Source organism: Lethenteron reissneri, chromosome 31 (genome assembly GCF_015708825.2).
Source record: "Lethenteron reissneri isolate LAM-NWPU_2019-01 chromosome 31, ASM1570882v1, whole genome shotgun sequence".
In the NCBI taxonomy this organism is placed as follows: Eukaryota; Metazoa; Chordata; class Hyperoartia; order Petromyzontiformes; family Petromyzontidae; genus Lethenteron; species Lethenteron reissneri.
Window position 1 is genome coordinate 8,757,319 of NC_083809.1, and position 27,783 is coordinate 8,785,101.

Genomic DNA, 27,783 nt, shown 5'->3' on the forward strand with positions numbered 1-27,783 from the left:
ATGGGGGAGAGGGGATGGGGGAGAGGGGATGGGGGAGAGGGGATGGGGGGAGGGGATGGGGGAGAGGGGATGGGGGGAGGGGATGGGGGAGAGGGGATGGGGGAGAGGGGATGGGGGAGAGGGGATGGGGGAGAGGGGATGGGGGAGAGGGGATGGGGGAGAGGGGATGGTGGATGGGGGAGAGGGGATCGAGGAGAGGGGATGGGGGAGAGGGGATGGGGGAGAGGGGATGGGGGAGAGGGGATGGGGGGGCGAGGAGGGGACCGGGGCACACGAGGAGACACGAAATGCGCTCGGCGGCAGGTACCCGCACAGCCTGACCAGCGGCGCCCTTCACATTTTCAACCCGAAGCGACAGCTGTTGGAGAACCATCGACGGTCTCCGTGTGCTGTTACCGAGCGGAGGGGGGGGGGCGCTGCAAGGGAGGAACGCTTTGCGAGAGATTGCTACATTTGCGCCGTTTTGTTGACCAACGCGTCAAAGTGGAGAGAGTGGCCCACTAGAACCCGGGAAGTCGGCAAGTGAATAAGAAGAGCCATTTGATTCCAATCCGGCAACAACAACAACGACGACGACGACGCAACTCAATGGTTCAAGAGCCGCAATGCAATGTGAACACGAGACGGTGGGGTCCTTGTTACGTAACGTCACGAAGCAGTCCTCGAAGAGAGTTTGCCGACCCCGCCCGCACCAGACAGACGTGAGGGCCAGAATCGTCACTGGGCAATTACACCGAGTGTAACGTGGTGGACGGATACAGGCCCCTGAAATTGGCGGGTGCCTTGAATCTTCACCAAGAGCCACTATAATTGTCCCGACAGTTCGCCTTGATGAGACGTTGTCACGAGGGGTGGCGGGGGGGGGGTGAACAAAAGTTGGCAAAAAACGCACAAACGTTTGCCCGGACGAAGCTTTGCACCATTCCATTTTTGTTGTTGTTATTTGTCGTGGATCGGATTCTGAACGGATCGTTTTGCATCGCCATGCGTTCGGATACATGGACGTCGTCGGATTTGCCGCAGAGGTTCACACGGTTCGATTTCAGCGGCCAACCCTGATGAATGCTGCGGGTGTAACAACCATAATACTTCTCCTACCAATAATAATACTACTCGCCGTCTGCTTCAACTTGCAGTGGACGTGAAAGATTCCCCTGGCGTCACTCGCAAACGGAGGCCCCATTGTGTTGCTGGTGTCACGATCCAAATTTGCCAAATTTGAAAAATGACCCACAAAGCAGTAAATTCAATTTGAGACTCTACACAGCAATCATTGCCCCCGAATGCGAAAACTTGGCAAGACCTCACTGGAAGAGAGCTGTGAAACTCGGTGAAACTTTCCTGGGTAAACATTCGTAAATATAATACTAAAGCATTTTTTGATCAAACGAACCCTCACTTTTGTCGATAATTTCCAAATGAAACTTGCACTATACAAATTCCATTGACATTCATTCCCATACAGTATACCGATATCATTCCTATGTGCACATTATAATATCTCTGAAGCTAAATGTCGACACACTAACCTCCCAGTTCATGTCAGCGGATCGATTTGAATGATAGAAAAACGGTGAGCGCCTTGAACGGACCGCAATAAACGTTCATGATCTTTTCACCGATTCAGGTTGAGGGGTCCAAACGTAGCGCTTCTGATTGTCGTTTTGCCCCGCAGCCTCAACGCTCGCAGGTCCCACAAACGTTCAGAGTTGCTTCGTGGAGGCCATTCCCATTACGGAGACGATGACAGCTCAATGGTTCATAGGCCATGACAACGCATCATCATTCATGAGCTCGATAATGAACACTCGAGGAGCCAGACAGTGTGCTGTAAGCGTCAGCAACGAAATGCGGCCAAATATCGAAAAGGCACACGGTGCGATGGAGAGGATGGGCACACGGCTTGGAGGTGGAGCACGTTAGCCAAAACTAGTTTTAGCTCTACCCCTCTAAGCCAAAGCAACTAACCAACCAGCCACTGGTACAACCATCCAAACCCTGACACTAACCCTTACTTCACCACAACTAAAGTGAGGCCCGATTTCCATATTTTCTACACCTTCACAGTTGCGGCGGATACTCCCGCCCCACGTTGAACTTCCTTCGCATCGTACGTAGCCAATCTTGCTGACCGTAGGTGCGGCCATTCGACTGTGGCAGCCAACCGAGACATCTCCATCCCCAAAAGGCAAGGGCAAAGATCCCCCGTATAGCCTACACGGGCTGCTGGGGCAAGTGCTGTTTGCGAGCAGTACCTATGAAGGCTGGCGCGGCACACGAGGGGGTGGGTGGCGTGAGCCAGCACCACGCCTTTGAGTCAACCTCGGGGAGGGCCGTGACCGGTTCAGATCATGCCTCACCGGAGTTGGCTGTGAGTGGGAATCAAACTCGGGTCGCCAGGTTTCGTAGCGCAGCGCGCTAACCGATGCACTATCACTCCCCACTATCACTCACCATCACAGACGCACTCATCACACACACAAACACGGTGCCCATTTATCACTCCCCCCCCCCCCCCCGTCCACTACCATCACCATATCACACACAGAACCCGCGACTCGCTTCTGAATCGGAACTGGCACGTGCCTTACGCTTTGTGCGTGCCATGCATGTTGAGTACTGGGGAGGTGGGTTTTTTTTGCCGAGTTTCATGTGACGACAAAGGCAGCGGCGTAGCATGGACAATGGCAGGCATATGCCCCCCCCCCAAGATTTTTTCAGGGGCCCGCCCCACACAGCCCACCTAAAATACTTTTTTTTTTCAAATCTGCCACCCTTAAGGGTTCTACTCAAGCAGGTAAACAATATGGCGTGACACGGCCTGCAGTGAACTGAACACCACCCGCCACATCTCTCACCATATCACGGGGAAGCGTCACGCAGCGTGCAAACCCCCCCACGTGTCCAAAAATAAGTCTACACAACAATCTAAAAGTCAACAAGAAGTCTACACAACAATCTACAAGTCAACAAGAAGTCTACACAACAAGTCTACAAATCAACAACAAGTCTACACAACAAGTCTACAAGTCAACAACAAGTCTACACAACAAGTCTACAAGTCAACAATAAGTCTACAAAACAAGTCTCCAAAACAAGTCTACAAAAGAAGATGTCTACAAAACAACAAGTCTACAAAACAAGTCTACAAGTCAACAAGAAGTCTACACAACAATCTACAAGTCAACAAGAAGTCTACAAAACAAGTCTCCAAAACAAGTCTACAAAAGAAGATGCCTACAAAACAACAAGTCTACAAAACAACAAGTCTACAAGTCAACAATAAGTCTACACAACAAGTCTACAAGTCAGCAATAAGTCTCCAAAACAAGTCTCCAAAACAATTCTGCAAAAGAAGATGTCTACAAAACAACAAGTCTACAAAACAACAAGTCTACAAGTAAACAATAAGTCTACAAAACAAGTCTACAAGTCAACAAGAAGTCTCCAAAACAAGTCTACACAAGAAGATGTCTACCAAACAACAAGTCTACAAAACAACAAGTCTACAACAAATCGGAGAAGTCTACAGCCGCATGGAGGAGCAACGAGCAGCGGTGGCAGGGGAGGAACGAGCCGCTCGTTGGCAGAGTACACGAGACAATCACACGGCTGGTTCTTACCTCTGATACCAACAACCAGCTAGCCGACCACACAACAGCACTCACCCCTCCCGCTGACCCCAGCCTGAACCACACCTAGCCAACCAGCCACGTGTACTACGAGCGCTACCACTACCACTAACCCTAGCCACAGTAGCAAACCAGCCACTAGCGCTACCACTACCACTAACCCTAGCCACATTAGCAAACCAACCACCAGTACTATCTCTAACCACTAACCGAAGCCACAGTAGCAAACCAGCCACTAGCGCTACCACTACCACTAACCCGAGCCACATTAGCAAACCAGCCAACAGCACTATCTCTAACCACTAACCCTAGCCACAATAGCCATGCAGCCACCAGTACTATCTCCACCACTAACCCCAGCCACAATAACCACCCAGCCACCAGTACTATCTCCACCACTAACCCTAGCCACAATAGCAAACCAGCCACCAGTACTATCTCCACCACTAACCCTAGCCACAGTAGCCACCAGTACTATCTCTAACCACTAACCCTAGCCACAATAGCAAACCAGCCACTGGTAAGAATGATGCCCAAATTCCAATGGCCCGAGCCCAAAAGCACACCAGCCAATCAGCCACGAGTACTGTCTCTCGATATCTCTACCACTACCCCGCTCCAACAAGCCACCCAACCAAGCCATTCGCACCAAACCGCGTCCCACCGCCTTCAGTGCTTCACCCAGGCCCCTGTTCATTTGATATTTACTTCAGCTTTTGGTGCTCACAGCACTGCATAGTGGCTTGGGTTGCTGCCTCTCCGGGTTTGATCTGGACAGGTGGCAACCATAAGCTGAGGTCACCCAAAGGGAATGGTTGACCAAGACAGCCCGGCATTTGCCACCTGTATTCGGGTGGCCACGGGAATCAATTTGCACCGAGATCCGGTACCGCCAGTGTTGCTGTGTTGAACTTCATCACCGGGTACACTGCACAGTTGTCATAAGACACCTCGTGCCGACGGGAATGACATAACGGGTTGAGTCTGTGAAGGTGGCAACGCTGGTAGTGATCACATGGTACACCTGCCCCGCCCCCTCCCCTCAACAGGGGCCCAGCGGTAGCCCATTTGCCGTTCGTCGCCGCAGTTCACGGTTCGGATTCAGCGGGCCGCCCCGACGTTAATCGCAGGAGTAGGCCGTCCATGGCGTGTCGGCGTCAGCGTCCAAATGTGAAATTTTTTTTAGAAAAAAAGTCCAAAAATACACTCGGTTGGGATTACACCACGTGCAGCAGCAGCAGCAGCAGCAACCGTCGGCCCCCTCCCGGCAAAGCAATGGGCCCAAAAGGTCGCTCTTGCAAACGCGACTCGCGTCCTGGTCTCCGGCAGTTCGCACCTGGGTTACATAAAATAAAGTGGAAAGTCTCCTTCCCCTCGCCGCTGTACGTACGCGTGCGTGCGTGCGTGCGCACGCGAGAGAAAAAAATTCAGGGCGACGTGAATGGCAGCCCGCGCCGCGTCCCCCTATCAGTGCAAGTGGGGGCTGTAGGCAGCGCAGAGACCGGGAGAGCCGAACCCTCGACGATACCATCGCCAATGGCAAACATCCCCCCCCCCCCCTCCTCCTCGGAACAGGACAACAACAGGACACCGAGCACGGCAGCAGAGGAACGTTTTGGACGATTGTTCCTTCTTGAAAGCGGGGTGGGGAACGCCGCAGACAGAAAATATGCGGAGCGACACGTGGCTGGAGAAAGCATTTGGCCATCAGTCCATGGGGGCCAGCGCAGCAAGTGGGTACCACCCCAAGGGAGCAACATCGTTACCAGCACGGATTGTATTTATACCCCTAACAAGAGTCAATAACCTGGTAACCCCACACGTCTCAAACGGTCATAACGCACAAATCACGGCTATTGGCCAGCATAAAGAAACTTGGAACCGCTCAAGTGATGCCACTTGAGGTGGTACCCGACACGGGTGAGACATCTGGCTCTGGGCTCATGGGACCGTGCAATGCGTTGTCTCCAACTATTCAGCACGTCGCTCTCGTCCGCATATCCCTCCCACTCTGAATAACATGGCAATTACCCGAAACGTTTGCCTATACGATACATGTATATATGTAATTACGGTACATACCAGAAGTCTTAATTTCAACACGAAAAGTCCGGAACGCTGTCCTGGGGAATTGTTTTGAGCACGCCACCATCAATCTCACATTGTTTGGTAATCCTACTAATCTTATCCTCGTGAGATTATCGGAACATAGGGTACAGTAATCGACGATAACCGAGGTTAATTGTGGATGGACGTACCTTGCAGCTCTACAATCCTACTCCGAGCCAGCCCAGCAGCGTTCCGGAGAATATCGAGTGAGAAATTCAGCCCTGGCTGTATCCACTTTGTCGACAAAAGCGTGCGCTGAGTGTGTGTACTCCTGCAGACGGCGCGAATACCAAACGTTTCTCATTCACGATCGGGAACGCATTACACATTATTAGCCACCTTTGCGATTATCATAACACGGCACCACGTGGTGCCGCATGTGCAGCCACGGGGCAGGGGTTGGGGGTACTGCAAGCCGTCGAACACAAAATGAATGAAGCGGACAAGCCGTTGAAGCAAAACGCCATGATCGAATTTTTCTCGCGAAAGCCGATGGCTGGACAGAGTGGGGGGGGGGGGGGGGGGGACGATTGCAGTCTCCGCGTAGGGACATCGAAACTGATTTTAAGCCTCGGATACAAGAAATGACCTGCAGCAGAGCGAATGACACAGGTCCGACCCGCTGGGTGGAGCTCGTGGGGAGCAATGCGACGCGCGCAAACGATGACCAACCTCGCCACGCTCGCCACTGACGTGGCCTCGTAACAGAAATGTGCAATGGGATGGTGTTTGCGGGCAATGGGTAACAAAAAGAGACGGCAGATAGATAAGTTTGATCGATCGACTGGCTTACAGCTGAAAGTCACGCGCGGTACACACCACATAGACCGGTCGACTGGCTTACAGCTGAAAGTCACGCGTGATACACATCACATATATTGATCAACTGGCTTACAGCTGAAAGTCACGCGCAGTACACATCACATTGCGGCGCTCCAAAAAACCTCCAAGTTAACACGTGAACAGTTCGGCATTCGTATACGGACAGTTTTTTTTACTTACAAAAAAACAAATATCGAGTAGCAAACGACCCCTCTCAAGCCAGAGGTGGGTTCCCTGTAACCGTCCCACCCTCCCGCTGCATTCTATCGAACCGACTCGTGAACGACACAGGCGCTCCTCCTCGTCCTCCCCATCGCCCACTCGCCCACAGGGCTTTTGGTTACAAAAAACACTTTGTAGGTGAACACGCACGCACGCGCACGTGCGAGTCTAAGGGAGCCCTCCCTCCGGCCTGTTGTCGGGTCGTACCCCCAAACCAACGCCCACCCCCCCCCCCACTCGGGGTCGCGCGCCGTTCGGCACCACTGCTGCCCGACGTTTCACCGCTCCGCGCGCCGGGAAGAGCGAGACTTTGAGTCGGCGAACATCCCGAGCACGCGGACGAGGGAACGTTCGGTTCCCGAAGGGAGCGCGGAGCGGCAGCAAAAAAATAAACCGTCGCACCGCCGTCGTGCCCAACGTCAGCAAACGCAGCGCAAGCGTAAAAACACAATCGGGGAGCCGTAAACGGCGCGACCGCAAGGAAACCTACGCAGCGGTCTACAAGCGACCACCGGAACTCGGGCTACGTCCGAAAGCACTGCTGGGGAGAGGGTGGCGGGGAGGGGCGATCCCCCCCATCGCCGACCATTTCATGAACGCGGTTTTGAGCCCAAAGCATTCAGGACACTGGGCGACCCCCTCGACGGGAGCGGCGGACATTTCGTCAGCGTTCTATTTATTTGTCTGAATCACAGTCCTTGCCGAGGCAACGACGACCACGTGGAGATTTAGACGAATCGCAGGTCTGCGGATTTCATGTCGTCACTGGTTTTGGGGGTCTGGTCGACAAAGGCAGTGGGAGAGTGTCGTCCAATGTCAGATGAGCGATGTTTGTGACGTGGGCACGCGACCCCGCCCCCACACCACCCCTCCCCCCACCACAACGTCATCAGCTCAGCCAATCAGTGACCGAGGTACACCGTTTAAAATACGTACATACCGTGTAGGGTATTTATCATTTTCTGGTCTTCCAGGCCCCACCACAGTCGCTGATGAACACGGCTCGAGTTAGTTTAAGTCTCAGCTTTCATTCAGAGTGTTCAAAGAAGCGTCTACGCTTATCTCAGTGGTCGCGCGTTTGTCTCTGGAGGGCAGCGGCCGTAGTCGTAGTAGTCGCCGCTCGATCGCTTCGTCCACCCATCGGAGTCACCGTAAACCACACAAACACTTTCGTCGACGGCGGATATTTTGCAGTGCTAATTTCGTTTACGGAATACGCGCTGCCCGGGAGCGACGGACCTTGCGGGCGCGAAACCGTGGATGGGTACTCCCCCCCACCCACCGCTCGCCCCCCCCTCCCCACCGCCCGCCCCCCGTACGTGAGACGAGCCGGCGTTGGTGGAGTCTCGCCAAGAGAGCCACGTGACACAACGGGCGTTCTGCTGGACACATTTCCACGGCTATGACCTACGGCCAAATGGTCTTCAATGCGCCCAACCTTGTCGGATATTGATGACTCTGCGGTATTTGCGCCACGTGTGTGCCAGGGTTAGCCACGTGTTGTAGGCGAGTGGCAGCGAGAAGATAGATTGCCATGCTGAGTGGAACCCCCTAAACTGCAATAAGAGTTTTTCGATTTTGTTTGCAATTACTCCTTCCGTATGCCAAAATTACGCATCAATGGAATTCGCCCGAAACATTCCAATGCAGAACCCTCCAGAAAAAAGAAAGAGCCTTCGAACTCATTGAGGTTTATCTGGGTAAATTATTCCTATTATGTTAGAAGCCGGATACAAGCTCACCCTATATAAGTACAGTCCTCATATGAGTCCTCACGTTACGCCGATGGGAGGGTGAGGGGTTGCGGGGGAGGCAAGCGCGCTTAGCCTCGATCCAGCTCGCGTGCTCACATTCAGCTTCCGTGTTTTCAATCGCGACAATCTTTTGATGGAAATCCTCCGAAGGATGGCCACCCCCCCCCCCCCTTATCACGGCCACTGTGGCCACCTTCTCGCTGGGCGTACGTCGGCCTCGACCACGTGACCACAAAGAGCCGCAAGCTCGAGTGGTGCGCTCAGACCAAACGGCAATTCTCCCGTAGAAATAGAAAAGTTGACACTTTTGCTGCCGGGAGACGTTGAGCAGCAATAATAATCATCATCATAACACTAGTAACGACGCGTCGCGCGCGCAAACTTTGGCCGGCGCCTGGTTTTCCTGACCGGTGTTCTGAGGCCTCCACACCCTAAGGATCGAGCAAAACGTTTTCCGCGGGGAAGTTTCTGTCGGCGCTCTGCGGGAAAACCGGCGCCATAAAAGCCGGAGGTCGCTACAGCGACAGAGCTTGCGGACGGCTATACATCGACAGGGGTCCCTACGAAACCACGGACACTACGCGGGGTGGCGCCACGGGACGGCTACACGCGGCAGTCACTGATCATCGCGCCATGCTGCTCCGGGGCTGCGGTTACTGTCTATGGAACAAGCCAAGAACACACACACCACACGACACGCACACCAGCGTTCTACATCTACGGCATGCCCCCCCCCCACCCCGCCCCACCCCGAGGGGGCACTTCCAACGAGAAAAAAAAAGCACAAAGGATAATAAGAATTATTTTTTCTTGTAAAAAATTGCTGCGAGCGCAAGATTTGCTTTAAATATATATAATGTGTAACGCTTTCCAACTAAGCACGAAAGGGTCTGTGCGTTAGTTCTGTACGTTAGTAGCGGGGGGGGCGGGGGCGCGCGATAGCACTCGTAAAGGCGATCGGATATGAACGAAATTCGAGTAAAACCCTGTGACACTATTCGGCTTGAACCCTATCGCGAAAGCGGCCAAGTTCATCGAAGGGTGATTGCCCAACACCTGGGGACTATAACCGAGGGGATAGAGGACGATAGAAATATGCAAAAGTTACCCGTGGGCTTCTGCGCTGCTGGTTAAACACTCCGAAGGACGCACGCGTTCTCGGAGAGCGTTACACGACCTGTGCGCATGCAGAATTTTGTCCGAACTTTCTCTTTCGCGGAATGCGTGGTCTGGTGCAGTGCGCTGCTTGCTGGGTGCTTCGTGTGCGGCGAAATGGGAGGAGCAGGGTGCGTGGTGGCCAATCTCACCGCTCTCGCTTCCCCTCGCTGTGCGTGTGCGCCCCGGACATTGGGTTTCCTTGGCTCGGGAGCTCAAAACGAAACCCCCTGCGATATCAGCTAAAAGCTACGGCGAAATGGACAAACAACCCGGTTGAAACACGGTGACAGCCACGTGCCAACGTTGGCCCAACGTTTACCGGGAACTCACACGGAACATGGAACGTTGGGCCAACGTTGAGTCAACGTTGGCCCAACGGTTCCGACCACGTTTACTGGGCAGGTGGCTCAACAGGGCTGCGGGCAGCTCGCTTGTTCCAAGTGCAAAGTGCCATGAGCGTCGTGTTTGGCACTGTGACCTGCGGAGAGCCGCCTGTGAAGCAGCTGGAGCGCCTCCCAGCGTGGCTGCAGAGACGAGCCTGCGGAGTCCTAGGTCTGGAGGGAACGAGTGGGAGCGGTGAGGTTGTGGCCGGCGGTGGACAAGGCCAAGGGGAGATTATGGGTGTGGCGTAGGTCCATTGTGACTCCCTATTAAGCCGTATAAAATTGATTCGACTGCTTGGATTCGACTCGGCGTTTGTGGATATTAATCGGTGAGTAGTAAAGGGAGGGCATTGGGAAATGGATGGCTGTACAAGGGAGTGGAGCAAGGGTGCTCGTGCGTGGAGCAATGTGGAGTTTGCAGGGTGTGGAGATGGGTGTGATGTGTGTGTGTGTGGGGCTGTGAACTTCAGAGGGAAGTATGATATGGAAGGATATGTAGAGTGGAGGGGCATGTAGAGTCACGTGTAGAGTTGAGGGACATGCGGTGGAGGGGCTTGTGAACGCAGAGGGGCATCTGGAGTGGAAGAACATGCCGACGAGTCGTGGCACGTGCGCAGCGAAGGGAGTGGGGGGGGGGGGCGCGTGATCGCACAGGGCCATGCAGAGTGGAGAGTGAGGTGGCGTGCAGGAGGCAAGGGAAGTGTGCAGCAGAGGGGACCGCGTGGTTTACGGGATGGGGGGAGGTACGCGGAGCGCAGGGACATGTCGAGTCGAGGGACATGCGGAGGTCAGGGACTCAGAGGGGCGGGGGGGTGGGGAGCACGTGGAGGTTACACCGCGCGGGGAGCGGAGAAATCAGTGCGCGGGGAGGCGCATGCCAAGCAGAGGGGGGGGGTGTGAGGCGGAGCGACGCGTCCAGTGGATCGAAGTATGGAGGGTGAGGAGGGCGGGGAGGGAGGGGGCCATGCTGGGTGGAGGGTGGGTGGGGGGGGGCGGGGCGGGTAGCACGTGTGCGATCGCAGGGGGACGTGTGTGATGGCGTGGGGCACGTGCTGCGTGACCACCCCGCCCCCACCCCCCCCCCCCGGTCGGGGTCTAGATGAGCGAGGAGTCCACCTGCAGGCTGGAGGAGCGCGTCTTGGGGCTGCACTTGGTGAGCAGCGAGAGCTGCGTGGCTCCGTTGTTGCCGTTGCTCACGGTGGAGTTGTGCTGCTGCCGCAGGTCGACCGACAGGTAGCGGTCCACGCACCAGCGTCGCCACTTGCGCTTCAGCTCGGCCTGCACCTGGGGGTTACCGGACGATGGCGGGGGGAGGATGGGGGGCCGTTTGATTGTACCCAACCGTGCCGTTCGGTGCGGATCGCCGAAGGAGGGGTGGGTGCCCGCGGCCTGGTTCGGTTACCGCTCACCACCGGCGTTAGCCGCTAATGCGAATCCGCCCCGGCTGGCTCCGCGCCGAGGAAAAGGTTACGAGTCAAAAATCCTGGTTGGAGGTTGGCTCGTCCTATTACAATGGTAATACTAATATAATAATAGTACTGATAATAGTAATGCTAATATAATAATAGTACTAATAATAGTAATGCTAATATAATAGTAGTACTAATAATAGTAATGCTAATATAATAGTACTAATAGTAATACTAATATAATAATAGTACTAATAATAGTAATACTGATATAATAGTACTAATAATAGTAATACTAATATAATAGTACTAATAATAGTAATACTAATATAATAGTACTAATAATAGTAATACTAATATAATAATATTACTAATAATATAATAACAATGTCAACTCGTAACGTGCCGCCACCGTGCGTGGGGGAACCAGAGATGAGTGAGAAGGCAGCAGCCACGTGGTAATGCTAACAATTGCCCGATGTCTGCGGTCCTCTATATATATGAAGGGTTTATTATCCAACGAATGTGTTTTGGTGTTGGAGGAAACGTGGAGAAAACCCACGCGTGCGAGGGGGAAACGCTCTATCCCCGTACAGATGAGATGAAGTCCCACACAGGGTATGGCACTTCGACGCCCAACATTTGTGCAGTGATCCAACAACCTTCGCTGACTCCACCCTGCGGCTAAGGTCGATTAAAATGAGCACCGGGATGTTGAGCAACGCCTCAATGCCCTTTTTGAAATGTGGTATACCACTGGCGCTGCTCAGAATGGTTCCTATTCCTATGCTAAGTTGCATAGAGGGGAGGCAGCAGTCGCCGTGAGTTATGGAACTAATAGGTTTCATAATTAATAATAGTTTAGTACATTTGGTATTCGCGCCATTGCAGTAGCGGTGAGGCTATCACGAAGGAAGGCTCTGCTGCTGCTGTTTCACAGGCAGAGTCTGCAGGAGGTATAACACAGCAGGGGGCGATGTTGCTGTCTGTGTGTAATCACAATTGGGTAACTTGTGGGGGTCATATGTCGAATTTTGGCAAATTTGGACCTTCACGCCGGCGCGCGATGGCCCAGCCGTTTCAAAAACGGCATTAGGCGATCTTTCCCACACCTCCGATTGGCACGCTTGGCTACGTACGGTGTAAAAGTAGTTCAACGTACACGCATACATCTTTCGCGTTCACTGTGAAGCAGACGATGCGCGGTATACCGTGGTTCGTGCGCGCCGCAGTATCAACTGGGGCGGCTGCCAGATTCAAACCGCGTCACTGTGCCCCCCCCCCCCAACCGACACGACCGCATTTCCATTAGTTGGACCGCTGGGCGTGCGTGCACGCGAACATGTGGACGCGTGCTTGCGTGTGTGGACATGTGCGTGTGTGCACGCGTGCGTGCGTGGACGCGTGTGTGCGTGTGTGGACACGTGCGTGCGTGCGCGCGTACCTCTCCATTGAGGAAGCAGTAGAGGATCGCCACGGCGAAGCCCTGCGGACACAGCGCGGAGAGAGGGGAGACGGCGGCTTTGGGCACAGTCGCCACGGCCGCCTGTGCCGTCAGCACATCACGGTCACCACGCACGGCCGGCACACGGCCTTGGTGACCCCGAGGTCACTCTCGTACGTGACACTCATCCTGATCTCGGGAGGTTCTCAGCTGGGGTTGAACAAAATAAACGCGACACTTGAAAGTCGACACAGGGGGACTTGGCTGAACACCGCACAGGGACTGGCTGCCTCCGTGTACTCTCACGGGACCCGGCTACAAGTTACATTTACACGCCGCGCAGTTTCCGTAGATCCAGGGGAGCGGGAGACCACGCACGAGCGGGAAGCAAGGCAGTCGGAACCGGTGCCGTCAATTTTTCGAGCTCTGCGGCCCTAAGTCGGGACGTCTGGCCAACTCCATTAATTGTGAGGGATGAAATTGTGTGCCGTGCTGACCTTCATAGGTGCTCGCTAACAGCACTTGCTCTAACAGTCTATTAAGGCTACACGGGGGATCCTTGTTTTTGAGTGTGTGGGTGAGTGACTTTGCGGGCGAGTGAGCAGGTGAGCATGTTAATGAGTGAGCGGGCTGGGGAGTGGGTGAGTGTTTGGACGAGTGCATGGGTGAGTGTCCGGGCGAGCGAGCGAACGTGCGGGCGAGCGTGTGAGTGTGTGGCTGAGTGCAGGGGGTGAGCGTGGACATGCCTGGAAGGAGCCAAAGGACAGCTCAAAGTAGAGTCTCATCTCGATGGGGAAGTCGCGCAGCATGTTGTCGGGCGTGAAGGCGAACACGATGTAGTGCACGCCGAACAGCGGGATCAGCAGCAGCGTGGACTTCACCAGACGCCTGCGCACGCACGGGACAGGGACAAAGATCCCCCGGACAGCCTTCAACGGACCGTTGGGGCAAGCGCTGTTGGCGAGTGGCTCCGATGATGAGCGGGTGGCGTGGCTAACACCACGCCTGGCTGCCTTTGTCTCCCCGGGTGTGCGATGTTGACACGCCGCAACAAGGCTCTTTAAATGCTGGGTCGACATCGGGGAGATACAACAGCAGCAGCTGCAATTCACCACTCAGCGGCGCTTGTGCCACGCCAGGTGCACTTTTTGCCAGGCTAGGTGCACCGGCAGTAGAAAAACAAAAAGACAAAGATCCCCCGTATAGCCTGAACAGACTGTTGAGGCAAGTGCTGTTAGCGAGCACCTATGAAGGGGGTGGGTGGCCAGCACCACGCCCGGCCGCCTTTGTCTCTTCAGTGGTGATGTTTACACACCGCACCAGGTACTCATTTGAGGCTGAATCGACCTAAGGGAGGCCCATGACCGGATCAGATCATCGTCACTGGTGGTGACCGTCACCGGGAATCGATCTTGGGTTGGCCAGGTTCGTAGCGCATGTGCACCTTGTGCCAGGCTAGGTGCACCTACACTACAAAGATAAAGATCCCCCATATAGCCTTAACAGACTGTCGGGGCAAGTGCTGTTAGCGAGCACCTATGAAGGCCAGAACGGTACACGAGGGGGTGGGTGGCCAACACCACGCCCGACCGCCTTCGTCTCCCCAGTGGCGATGTTTACACACCGCACCGGGTACTCATTTGAGGCTGAGTCGACCTAGGGGAGGCCCGGGACCGGTTCAGATAATCGTCACTGGTGTTGGCCGTGAGCGGGAATCGAACCCGGGTCGCCGGGTTCATAGCGCAGCGCGCTAACCGCTGTACCACCTACATACACTACACACACACAGACACACACACACAGACACACACACACAGACACACACACACACAGACACACACACACACACGTGCCCAGGGCGGTCGTCTCACTTGTAGTGGCTCGAGTCGGTCCCTCCAACGTCTGGCGACTTGAGCTTCTTGATGAGGATGCGGATGATGCTGATGAAGAGGATGAAGTTGACCTGCAATGACACCGCCTCGTTACGCGCCGCTGCGGATCACCGTGGGTGATGGCATCCACCGTTAGGCCTCTGGCCTGCGTCTCAGCCGTTGACTTGCCAGACCAACATGACCCAGCGGCGTTTGCCTCGGCACGCAAACTCCGGGGCCGGCTACGACCTTCCCCGGGTCTCGTCAGCCGAGGCAGGCTTAGTTGGGCAAATGCTGCTGGGTTCCCGCGTGGCATTGGCAAGAGCACTCCGTCCAAACGATGGTGGCTGAACGTGACCCCGTTGTTCAGACGGAGCGCTGTTTCCAAGGCCCAGGCGCACGGCAAGCCACGGGCTCGCGATGCACCCAGCCTGGCATGGATAACCATGACCTGACACAATGAACATCATAATTGGTTTTTTACCCTTCTATCTGGCAACAAAACTGACACCTTTTTACAAGGAGTCATGTTTGCATAGACCACAATACCTGCAGTCATATTGCAAACAAAAAACATAACTCTGATAATGTGCACTGTCCTTGAAGTTGATTGGTCCACACCCGAGACAGCTTTCCTTAGAGCCTATTCTCACATGGGTTGGACCAGATGACGCCAAAAGGCGCACAACTCAAAGACAATGCACCATCAGAGTATGAGAGCTTGGGGTAAGCATTTACACCATTGGAACCTCATTTGCCAGGTATTGTGGTCTATGCAAACATGACTCCTTGTAAAAAGGTGTCAGTTTTGTTGCCAGATATAAGGGTAAAAAACCAATTACAATGAACATCATCACGTCTCGGTAATACGCGCCTATGGATGTCGAGGTTACAATTGAGGGTTGGTGTCAATGGCGGAGCCAGGATTTTCAGGTAGGGGGGGCAACCTCGCCAGCAATGAAAACTGATAGAGGAGTTGTTAGTAAGTGATGACTTGTCCCTTGCTTTTTATTCGACGCGTGTGCGGCAATGGCATAGCCATCGATCGAGGGTCAAATTCGAACCGCGTTGTGTGATCGGCATCGCGCTCGCTGAAGGTGTTTGCCTTCAGGGAAGTCGTGGACTGTATACGCAACTGCGCACAATTCTGAGTCACTTATAACTGCTTTGCCGTTACTTATTGCCAATTATGGACTCAGACTATTGTCCTATCATCTCACAGAGTCCCTGGCACGTAATAAAATGCTCCACAGTGGCAGTGAGGGTCGCAAAATGCCGATTTATTACTAATAAACCCCAATTATCCGATCTAAATTAGGGATTTCGATCGGTTCATTGGGGGGGCACGTGCCACCCCCCCCACGAGTCCGGTAATTCGGGTTCAGACTCTGGGTCTCCAGGTGGCCGGGTGACTCAGGGGTTCAGTGCACTGAGCCAGCAACGCCGAGTGCCTGGGTTCACATCCAGGATCCAGCCGCTCGTGATTAAACCAGGTCCCTCTCGTGTGTGCAGTGCGTGTGTGAATAGTGTGTGAATAGTGTGTGAATGGAGTGTGTGTGAATGGAGTGTGTGTGAATGGAGTGTGTGTGAATGGAGTGTGTGTGAATGCAGTATGTGGGTGTGTGAATGGAGTGCGTGTTTGTGTGTGAATGGAGTGTGTATGTGTGTGTGAATGGCGTGTGTGCACGTGTGAATGGAGTGTGTGTGAATGGAGTGTGTGTGAATGGCGTGTGTGCACGTGTAAATGGAGTGTGTGTGAATGGAGTGTGTGTGAATGGAGTGTGTGTGAATGGAGTGTGTGTGAATGGAGTGTGTGCGCGTGTGAATGGAGTGTGTGTGAATGGAATGTGTGTGAATGGAGTGTGTGTGAATGGAGTGTGTGTGAATGGAGTGTGTGCGCGTGTGAATGGAGTGTGTGTGAATGGAGTGTGTGTGTGTGAGAATGGAATGTTTGTGTGTGCGCGTGTGAATGGAGTGTGCGCACATGTGCACACGCGCGCGCGTCTCACGAGGATGCAGAAGAGGATGGGGCCCTTGATAATCCACCAGATCTCGTGGTTGTCATTTGTGTCCCAGCAGCTGTACACAGCACAACAGAGAGACCAGGTGTCACTTGCTGCTGACGTCGCTGACGCCGCTACAGGTACCGCTGTTTGCTCCTGGGTGACAACGGTTGCCAGCTGTCCTGGTTTTCCCAGAACGTCCTCGTTTTGATGCAACTGCTGTCCTGTGAAAACCGCGAGGCTTCCCGGGACATCAAAAGTCCTGTTTTTGTCATCATCACCATCATTATCATCGTCATCTTCTGAAAGGCCTCCCGCAAGCCACCGCTATCTTGCGACCCTTCGACGCAACAATCCACCCCGGCGCATCCGCGCACGAACCAATCTCACCGCTACGTCTCTTCAACGGACGCCCTCTCGGACGCGCTCGACTCCTCGGCTGCCACTCCGTTACTATTCTTGACCGCGTCCCGCCCAGGCCCACTCGCTTGCGCTAATCGCTTGAGCGTATGTGTCTTGAGTGTTGGGACTTCTCTCGCGCCGTATGCAGCCACCTGTGCTAATCAGGGACAATACATTGAATGACGTCATTAATCCGCACTGGCATTCTCTAACCCACGTGTAATTGATTTGTCAGTTGTATAATAACGGCATGAGGAGCCCAGCCAGCCAGGGCGCCATGATGACGAGATGTTAACTCCCTCGTCTGGTATGCAGGAGGCCGTAGGTTCGATCCCGACCATGGTGATGCCTGCTGTATATTCGGAGTTTGTGTGTCTCTCTCCCCGCGGTCCTGTGGATTCTTCTCTGGAACCTCTGGTTCCCCCCCCCCCCCCACCCCCTCACATTTAGAAACACTCGTTTTGAGTATGTGGATGATAAGCCACTTCGTTGGACTATCATTCGTGGCCAGGTCGCTCCTCAAAAACAGCTACATAGCTCAGTGGGACTTACCTGGTTAAAATAATAATAGTTTAAAGCTTCCGTGACTGCAGGGATTCATATTCTTGGTTCTTTCGGTAAAGTCACGTAGAAGAGAAATAATAATAAAATAATATTTTGTTTTGTTTAGCATTATTTTATTATTTCCCTTTACATGACTTTACCGAAAGAACCAAGAATATAAAACAATAATAGTTAATAGTCAAAATAATATTCATACAGCAGAGGTGGCGACTACAATATCAGCGTCTTGGGAATCACGGCTGCCTTTGGAGGGGGGGGTGGTCGAGGAGGGGGGTCGAGGGGGGGGTCGAGGGGGGGGTCGAGGGGGAGGGTCGAGGGGGAGGGTCGAGGGGGGGGGTCGAGGAGGGGGTCGACGAGGGGGGTCGAGGGGGGGGGTCGAGGGGGGAGGTCGAGGGGAGGGTCTGTGGAGTGGCGGGAGGAGAAGGTGAAGGCAGCGCTCACCCAGTGTTCTCGTAGATCCAGCGCGACAGGGCCCAGGGCACGATGAAGATCGCGGGGGCTCCTGCAAGACACCCACTCGGCTCGCTGACGACATCACACGCCGCGGGTCAGTGGCGGATCCATGTGGTGCGGGGGGAGGTAGGGTGGGGGGGGCGATGTGGGGGTGATATCCACCCCCCCCCCCCCCCCACTTGCGTCCGCGAACATTTATACGTCATTGATGTTTATCAGAGAAATTACATTGAAAGTCTCTTTAGTAAGCTGGAGCCATGTTTAAAAAGCTTGACATTTCAAGACCGCTCCCCCATGGGAAGTTTTCCGATCGGCCTCTGCCCAAATACTACACTCACTGTGCGATTCTGGAATTGAATTTCAACCAAAAGTGGAATTGTTGAATTGGCAGGTCACAAGGCAGCCCCTGTAGCGTTGTGGGGAGGGGGGCTGGAAGAGGCTGAACCCCCCCCCCCCAATCCGAAGGCTCAGCTCATCATGCTCAATCGAGTAAACAAAAAAACACGTGGGCAATGGGATGAGGACGAAGCAGCGGTGGGCGCCGCAGCTCCTCCTGGTACGCGTGGCGAGGGGCGAGAGCGCGAGCAGGACCCACGACAGACGGAACGACGCGTGGCTGGAACAAGGGAGACTGGGACAAGAGCCGCCGCCACCGCAAAAAAAAAGCAAACTAGCAAGCGCAAGGCTCGATTAGAGACGTCAATGCGCCCAATCAGAGAAGATCCCCGACAGAGAGAGAGAGAGTGAGGTGGGGGAGTCGGCAGCAGAGGTTTAGCGCTTGGGCCAATACAACGGGCGGTCGCAGTGGCAGCCAGAGCCAGCTGCCTCTGATGTTCGTTTTAGCGAGCCGCGCACGCACAACCACCACGGCCAGGTCACTCTTGCCGACGAGACACCCGATCCTGGTCCCCCTGGAGTCATATTCTTAGGTTTTCGGTAAAGTCACGTAGGTAAAAATTTTAAATTAATAAAAGTAAAATAAAAATCACGACGTTTCGGAGGCAACACAAGCTTCCGTCTTCAGGTGGAACCGTCACAGCACGCTTGCTGTCTCAAGTAAATGAGAAATTCCAAGAGATCCGACCTTGTATATATACTGGTTGAGGGGGGAGGAGCCAGGGTAGGCCCCTGGATAGGAGTTTTTAATTATTATTATGATAAGTCCTCGCCCCGGTGACGCGGAATCGACCCGAAAGCGCGCGGGCCCGCTGCGGGGCTAATGCTGGCCACCGCTCGCTCACCCCAGCCGATGAGGATGTAGCAGCAGAAGTACTTCCTCTCGGAGAAGAAGGAGATGAGGAGCAGGGTGTGCAGGTAGAGGCCCTCCACCAGCAGCCAGCTGTAGTTGGCCATGATGCAGTACTGGAAGAACACCATGGTGAGCTGGCAGCCCAGCTGCGCTCGCACGCACACGGGCCGGGGGACAGAATCGTCGTTCGTGTTACGGGGGGGCTGGGGGGCTGGGGGGCTGGGGGGGAGGTTGAGTTGCTCGTTCCTTAACCACGCTCACGGCCAACCATCCGTGACGATTATCTGAACCGGTCCTGGGCCTCCCCTAGGTCGACTCAACCTTAAATGAGTACGTGGTGCGGTGTGTGAACAAAAGTGGCGGGGCGTGATGCTGACCACGTGTGTCATGCCGGCCTTCGTAGGTGCTCGCTAACAGCACTTGCCCCAACAGTCTGTAAAAGTCTATACTGGGTTTTTTTTGTCTTATAGTGGTACATGTTGGCATGTGTAGGTGTGTACAGGGATGATGATGATGAGTGGGAGGTGTGCGCACACGTGCAGGTGTATTCGTGTGGGTTGTGCGTGGGGCTGCGGGTTCTATAACACGCAATCACCTTCATGTTCTCCATGTCATCGAAGTACTCATCTTCATCCTGGCCAGACACGTAAAATACGGTTACCAGCACAACACAACTCATCACCAATATAACTGCTCCTCCATCACCACAACACACGCCGTCACCAACACAACTCACGCATCGCTCACGTGACCAGGCACTGTGGTGATATCGCCATCCCTCGATTCCGACTTCCTGGACTGTTGTTCTGACTTGCAACTTTCTCGTCCTGATGAAGTTTAACGTGGTCTCAATAGCGTACCCCTCTACTTCTTCCTGTCCGCATCCTTAAAACCTTAACCATCCTCCCCCTTCCCCTTCCTCACCTCACCTCCCTTTCCCCACCATCACCCTCCCTTTCCATTCCTTCCCCTCCCCAACACTCAAACCCCATCCCCCTTTTCCCCATCACCCAATAACAAACGTATCATTAATAATTCCTGTAAAGCGCTTCGACTAAAGCACTCTATAAAATCCTCGATAAGGTCATATATAATTGTTGCTGAGATGGACAGCACCGAGCAAACAGGAAACCTGGGAGACCCAAGACCACGTGGTGCAAGGCCGTGAAGAACGAGCTGGTTGCAGCGACCAAACTCTCTCGCGGCGAGTCCCAACACGTTGCCGAGGACAGGAAAGGAGACGTGGAGGGAGTCATGGCGGCCTTGCGTCCCACACGGGGATGAAGAGGATTAACTAAGTAAATGTAAATCCGCTGCAAACATTTTGGTCGCGAGAATTATTCTCCCGCTCCCCCGGTGAGTGAGCTCGAGACGATGGGAGCTGACAAACTCTCGTCGTGCTGCACGCGCAACAATTTGATTCGTTTTGCCGCGTCAGGTGGTGGAGGGCTTCCAGTGACACAGATCTGGTCGGCGATCATGACACAAAAAAAACGCACGACGTTGGCGGTGAAAACCCAATTGTTAATTATTATTAATTACGGTAACTGTAAAATTGTTAATAATCATCAATAATTATTAACAATTGTTCGTCCCTTTTTGGCTGAAATCATCACGTAAGGTGCCATTCCAATATGCAGCTGTACCCTCTGCCACCCGACAGAGCCAATCAGATGAAGTTTCCACGTCGTGAGCAAATGCGCCAAATGATTTGGGTTTTTTCATCATGAAAAACCGGAGGGACTTTCAAAACGAGGGAACCTTTTTGGCGATTTTCAGACGAGGTTTCTGTCGTCGGAGATTACATCCGGCACCATCAGGCGTCGACAGCGGGCTTTGCTGTTTGTCACGAGTATGCGTGTCTACGTGTGCGTGTCTACGCGTGCGTGTGCGCATACCCCGGCGGTGGAGCAGCGGCTGCTCTCGTTCTCGGGGAAGAGCACGGCGTCCTTGATGAACACGGAGATGGCGCGGAGGATGAACGACATGAAGAGGTGCATGTGGATGTAGTTGCGCGTGCAGTGCAGCTTCCTGTAGAGACGGGCACCACACGTCGTCACGCACACACACGTGTCATCTAGTGTCGCCACCTTTTCCGCTGTCGACCAAAAGCTGGACAGATTCCCCAGCCCGCACTGGGTCTATAATTATCAGGAGCGTACGGTACACTGATGCAACGAATTTCCTCGCAGCAGCTACACCGGTACCAGATCTCGGTACACATCAATTCCTACTGCCACCTGAACACATACGCCGATTCCCGGACTGCACCAGCTGACACCCGCACCACAGGTGGCAACCCTTGCGTTATCACACATCGCATCATCATCTTCGTCACACATTGAATGATCGCGAATTTTAATATAACACGTTAAAAAAAAACATACAACTCAAGTGTTCGATAAATCTGAACCATCACAACTCACTCAAGTGTTCGATAAAACTAGCTATCGGGTGTTCACAGTGCCGGATGATCCCAGTAGCACAAGTAGCTACATATGCTACGGGCCCCGCACTTTCAAGGGCCCCGCGCTAAATGCCTTCAAGATATCAATTCCGGTTCAGTGGTTCTGCACTTGCTTTATTACTATAGTACTATACCGCCTTCAATTTTTATGAACGACTGGGTGTTCCAGGTTAGCGATTTATCGTATTATCTGAAAATATAGCAAATGAAAAAATATAATAAATTTACTCTGCAGGTAATTTTTTTTTATATGTATGTGTTTTGTTAGGGCCCCTTTGTAACATAAGCTACAGGCCCCGCACTAGCTCCATCCGGCACTCGGTGTGCAGGCGCTGGCTACGGCACTCCTGGGGCCAGTGGGGCTGGCCCACACTGCCCCCCCCCCCCCCATACGCGACCAGTCGCAGCCACCGAACAAACCGCGCGTCCCGTCGCCACGCGTCAACAACGATCACGGCAAACAGCGCCCGCCGTTGGCCAATCAGTGGCGCCGTTCCGACAACCGCAGTGCTCGTGCCGGGCTAGGTGCGCTTCCGAGGCCACGCGGCGTGACCGAGCGCTCGGCCGGCAGGGCCCCCCCCCCCCGGGAGGTCACGGGACGGACCCACCCACGCGTGTCCGCGCGTCCGCGTGTTTCGTGCCATCGGCCTCGCACCGGAAGAGGCAGAGGATGAGCATTGCGGCGGTGAGAGCGATGAGCGACGTGCTGTACCCGACCGTGTACGTGATCTTCACCGTCCTGTAGTACGACTGCACACGCACACAAAGGCACAGATTCCCCCGTGTAGCTTTGAACAGACTGTTGCGCTCAAAGTGCTGTTTCGTGAGCGCTTATGAAGGCCGCCACGGCACACAAGTCAGTGGGTGGCCAGCACCTTGCCAGGCAGCATTTGTCTCCCCAATGCTGACGTTTATACACTGCACCAGGTACTCATTTAAGGCTGAGTCGACATAGGAGAGGCCCAGGACCAGTTAAAATATTTGCCACTGTTGATTGGTCATGTGGGAATTGACTTTTGGTCACCGGGTTTGTAGCGCAGCGAGCAAACCACTGTGCCACCGCTCCCCCAAACACACTCTCAGATGTGCTGTCGGATTGTGCCACGTGCTGTTCGGCACGGTGCCCGACGTTTCGCCTCCACGTGCTGGCAGCTTGCTCAGGAACTGAATCGTTCCTAAATTCTGTCGTTTCGTTGAAAAAGGTCCCAGCAGCACGTGGGGCGGAAAGTCCGGATGTCATTCACATTTCTGTGACGCGCGACAGCCGAATAAAGTTGAGATGTGAATTTGAAGCAAGGCCGCGCGAAATCTTATCATGACAGAGCATTAACAACGGTAGAACGTATGAGTGTAAGGGTGGAGATGAGGTGAGTGAAATGGATGAGTGTAAGCAATGGGGGGGGGGGGGGGGGGGGGGCAAATCTGCGATGCGTCAATTCGGTGAAAGCGAAATCGATGACAGTAAATGATGATGAACGGATTGAACGAAAGGGGTTAATCAGTGAGCCCCATATGATGAGAATACGAAACGAAACGGCCGCACACGCCCACGCAGCCCAAACTCGCTCATGTTGGGTCAAGCCCAGCCAACGAGAAAGGCCGGGCCAGTTTTCGGATGCCGACTGTCCGGCGGGGGAAGACGGGGTTGGGGCGTGGTGGTCGGTAGACGGCTCCCTCACCCTCTCGTCCGTCTCATTTTCGTTGACGTCGTCCAAGCCGCAGGCCTCGTCGTATTTGGGGTAGGGGTCGGTCCAGCCGATGAGCGTGCAGTTCCGGTACACCACGCCTGGATGAGCACACGCGTGAAAACACGTAGCCTTGAACAGACCGCCAGGGGCAAGTGCTGTTAAGCGAGGCACGAGGAACCAAAGACAAGCAGGAAAGCAGCCACGCGGTGAGCCGGCACCAGCAGATTGTGCAAGCTCTGCGGTTCTCTATGTATTAGGGGCCGTCCATAAATGACGTCACGCGATTTTGGACGATTTTTGACCACCCCCCTCCTCGTCACACGGCGTCACAAAAAGTCAGACCCCCCCCCCCTCAAATATGACGTCACAAAGCTCTGCCCCCCCCCCCCAAAAATAAAACATACTTCAAATCGCTTTAAATTATTGTAGTGCATATTTAATGTGGTGCTGCAATCTGATGTTGTAGGAGAAAACATTTATTGAAAAGTCAATTTAATTAAGTAGAACGTGTTGTCTATATTTATTTAAAGTTGCGCATTTTGATGTGACGTCACATTTCTCAACCCCCCCCCCTCTCGTCACACATCGTTACAAATGTCTGACCCCCCCCCCCCCCCCCAGGTGCGTGACATCATTTATGGACGGCCCCTTAAGGTGCCATCGGCCACTTACTGAGGTGTTTACATGTGTGAAGAAACCCCACGCATGCGAGGAAGCAACACTCTATCCCATACTGATGAAACAGGTGGAGTCCACATTTTAATGTGCTGCCTTCTCCTGGAAAGCCGAGGTACGGCTCCTCATCGACGCCCAACGGGAATGGAGTTTCACAACATTTGTGCCGTGATCCACGCTACCCCCCCCCCCCGCCTCCAGCGCTGGATTACAGGCGACACGCAGCATAGCCACCGCCAACCTGGAAGGTATTTCATGCTGCAGCCTTTGGGGTCTCAGCTATTGGAGGGTCGCCACCTTTTCGAACTGGAGAGCAAAACCCGGACGCGTTTCTCAGCCACCGCTCGGCCTGTCATCTCCTGTAACGAAGCTCCGCACAGCAACGCCGGCCGGCACCAAGTCACCGGCACGAATCCATTCCTGCTGCCACCCGAACAACCGATGCCCATCGCGAAACAGTCGTCGATGGCTAAATAGCCGGTGTTGATGGCGCGCGTCTTCAGGCGCGCCGCTGCCAGCGACCGCGAGCGTGCACCTCGTTTCTTGAAGAGAGCGATGAAGTCCGGGCAGGGCACGGAGCGCACGTCTCCGTGGGCAGCCGCCGGCCAGCACGACAGGTTGTCCCACATGCCGGGGCAGCCTGGCACGAGGCGCGCGCACGCACACACGCACACGCGCACACGCACACACACACACGCGCACACGCACGCACACACGCACACACACACGCGCACACACGCACACACGCACGCACACGCACACATGCACACACGCACACACGCACACACACGCACACGCACACACACGCGCACACACGCACACACGCACACGCGCACACGCACACGCGCACACACGCACACACGCACACGCACACGCACAAACGCACACGCGCACACACGCACGCACACGCACGCACACACGCACACGCACGCACACGCGCACACACACACACGCACACACACACGCGCACGCACACGCACACACGCACACACGCACACACACACGCGCGCACACGCACGCACACACGCCACACATGCACACACGCACACACACACGCGCACACGCACACACACACACACGCACACGCGCACGCGCGCACGCACACGCACACACGCACACACACGCACACACGCACACACAGCACACACGCACGCACACACACACGCGCACGCACACACGCACACGCACGCACACGCGCGCACACACGAACAAATGCACGGACACAGCAACTTTTACTTTTCGTTTCGTGTGACGCGTTTGCGATCCGATTGTGCCGACGGCATCGGAACTCACCCCAGACCTTCAACTCGCTCGTAAACAACAACAACATTACCCCCGACCCACCACGTGCTAGAGAATGGCCTCTGGAGGCCGACACCTGAGAACTGCAGGAGTACGGACTTCCTAGGAGGGTCTTTCAATTCGGCGCAGGGTACAAGCGCAGCGCTGCCGTGTCGTCTTGCTCACTCCACTCGCTGGCGGAAGGGCCTCCAGTGGCGGGAGCTACGGAGGGGGTGTTGACGCCAACTCCTCCGGCAATGGATGAGTCCGGCTTCAGAGAGAGAGTTTTAGGTTGTTTGTCGGGGGGCGGGGGGTTCCCACCTTGGGGCGGCAGGATTTTTGGACTGCTGGTGGCGAGATGTCAACTCCCTTGCCTGGCATGCAGGAGGTCGTGGGTTCAAACCCTGACGCCTGCTGTATATTTGTAGTTTGCGTGTCTCTCTCCCCGTGGACGCGTGGATTTTTCTTCGGGTCACCTGGTTTTTCCCTCCACATTTAGAGTATTTGGCTGCTATAAATGTCCACACGATAAGCCACTTCGTTGTGCGATCACTTGTGGCCAGGTCGCTTCTGAAAAAAGAGCTACATAGCTCAGTGGGCCTTACTTGGTAAAGTAAAAAAATATTAATCTTTTTTTTTCTTATTTTAACGGGGCCCAAAGCAATCCTCCAGAACACGTAAGCCGATAATAATTTTCAATTGACGAATCAACTGATTGACTGTCCCAGTCGTGCCCCTCCACACGTCTTTGTGTGCGCGTGGCTCAGAGCCAGACTGAGTTTGAGGGGGGGGGCTGTTATCGTTTTCACCCCCCCACCTGCCCCACCCCCACCCACTCCTTTATCACCGAGACTCGAAGCCAAGGACTCCGTCGTTACCGTCGCTGGCTCAGTGCTGAAGGCCCCTAAAGCCACGTTGCGTGTACGTGGATCTGGGGTGGGGGGGGGGCTTTAGTCACGTGGGTATAGGGAGGAGGGAGGGGGTCACGGAGGAGCGGTGGTGTAGGGGTTAGCAGCGCCGCGCCCCGGACCCCGCGAACCGAGTTCGATTCCCGCTCACGGCCAACACCACTGACGATAATTAATCTGAACCGGTCCCGGGCCTCCTCTAGATCGACTCAGCCTCAAATGAATGCCTGGTGAGGCGTGTGAACATCGCCACCGGCGGGGAGATCGAAGGAGGTCGGGCGTGGCACTGGCCACCCAACCCCCTCGTGTGCCGTTCGAGCCTTCGTAGGCGATGCTCGCTCACAGCACTTGCCCCGACAGTCTGTTAAGGCTACGTGGGGGGGATCTCTCTTCTTTGTGGTGGTGGGGGGAGCGGGGGGTCACCACGGTACCGGGCAGGTAGAGGCCACGAGCGACGGACGCGTTGATCTCGTGGCCCACGCGCTCCGCGCACTCGTTCTCCCGCTTCTTGAGCTCCACGAGGAATTCAGCATTCGGGCAAGATCCCCGTCACCTGGCGCAGAACAGCGACCGGACCACAGCATTTGTGCATCATGCAGCAGTAGCAGCAGTAGCAGCAGTAGCAGCAGCAACAACAACAACCACCGGCAGTTCCTGTAGAACTAACCTCATCGTGGGGCCCTCTCTTGTGCTCGAGGTCACCATCAAAATAAATAAATTCGAGTAAACGTGTTACCGCCTGACAGGCAGCAGTGACGCAGAGATCGACAAACTGTGGACCGGCTTCGTTTTTATTGGGACTCATCGGTACAGTTATAGTCACCAAGGCTCACTTGATAGAAAGTATTGTTTATGGGAACCATATTATTTTGGTTTTCTAGTCTGCACTGTGATTCTGGGGGGGGGGGGGGGATTCCCATTATTTACAGAGCTGATCGATGGCACGACGAGACAGATGCACATGTGTCATGTTAATAGCGTCAACGAAATCTGGAGGAAATATCCGTCGGAATCGTCGACTATTAGTGGGCGACGGTAATTCCCGTTGTGACAGTCACTATTTTAACCCATTTCAATACACTGCGCATACAATGGTGTACGCGTGTACGTTGAAACTTCTTTGTCACACGGCGGTGACGCGGGGACCAACGGTCGTGCAGCCGCCGCTTGTTGTAGATTCGCGGTTCTACTCTGGCGGCCGCCCCGGTTAATCCTGCTGGTGTAAAAGCCACGGCAGTGTTACGCGCCGTCTTCATTCACTCGCGGCGGACGGAGGGGAGGCGTCATCG

The 27,783-nt window shown here is 54.5% G+C and overlaps 1 protein-coding gene across 1 annotated transcript; it reads right to left on the reverse strand.

Moving 5' to 3' along the window:
* Positions 1 to 129: 129 nt before the first annotated feature.
* LOC133349851 (vasoactive intestinal polypeptide receptor-like) lies at positions 130 to 27,750 on the reverse strand. Its single transcript, XM_061563656.1, is given in 16 exon segments — positions 130 to 9,199; positions 11,197 to 11,364; positions 12,934 to 12,975; positions 13,680 to 13,821; positions 14,805 to 14,896; positions 16,814 to 16,883; positions 18,215 to 18,275; positions 19,468 to 19,621; positions 20,071 to 20,109; positions 21,374 to 21,506; positions 22,598 to 22,692; positions 23,622 to 23,728; positions 24,841 to 24,945; positions 26,926 to 27,022; positions 27,024 to 27,047; positions 27,622 to 27,750. Coding segments are annotated over 16 exon segments (1,515 nt in total). The 3' UTR covers positions 130 to 9,142.
* Positions 27,751 to 27,783: the final 33 nt, after the last annotated feature.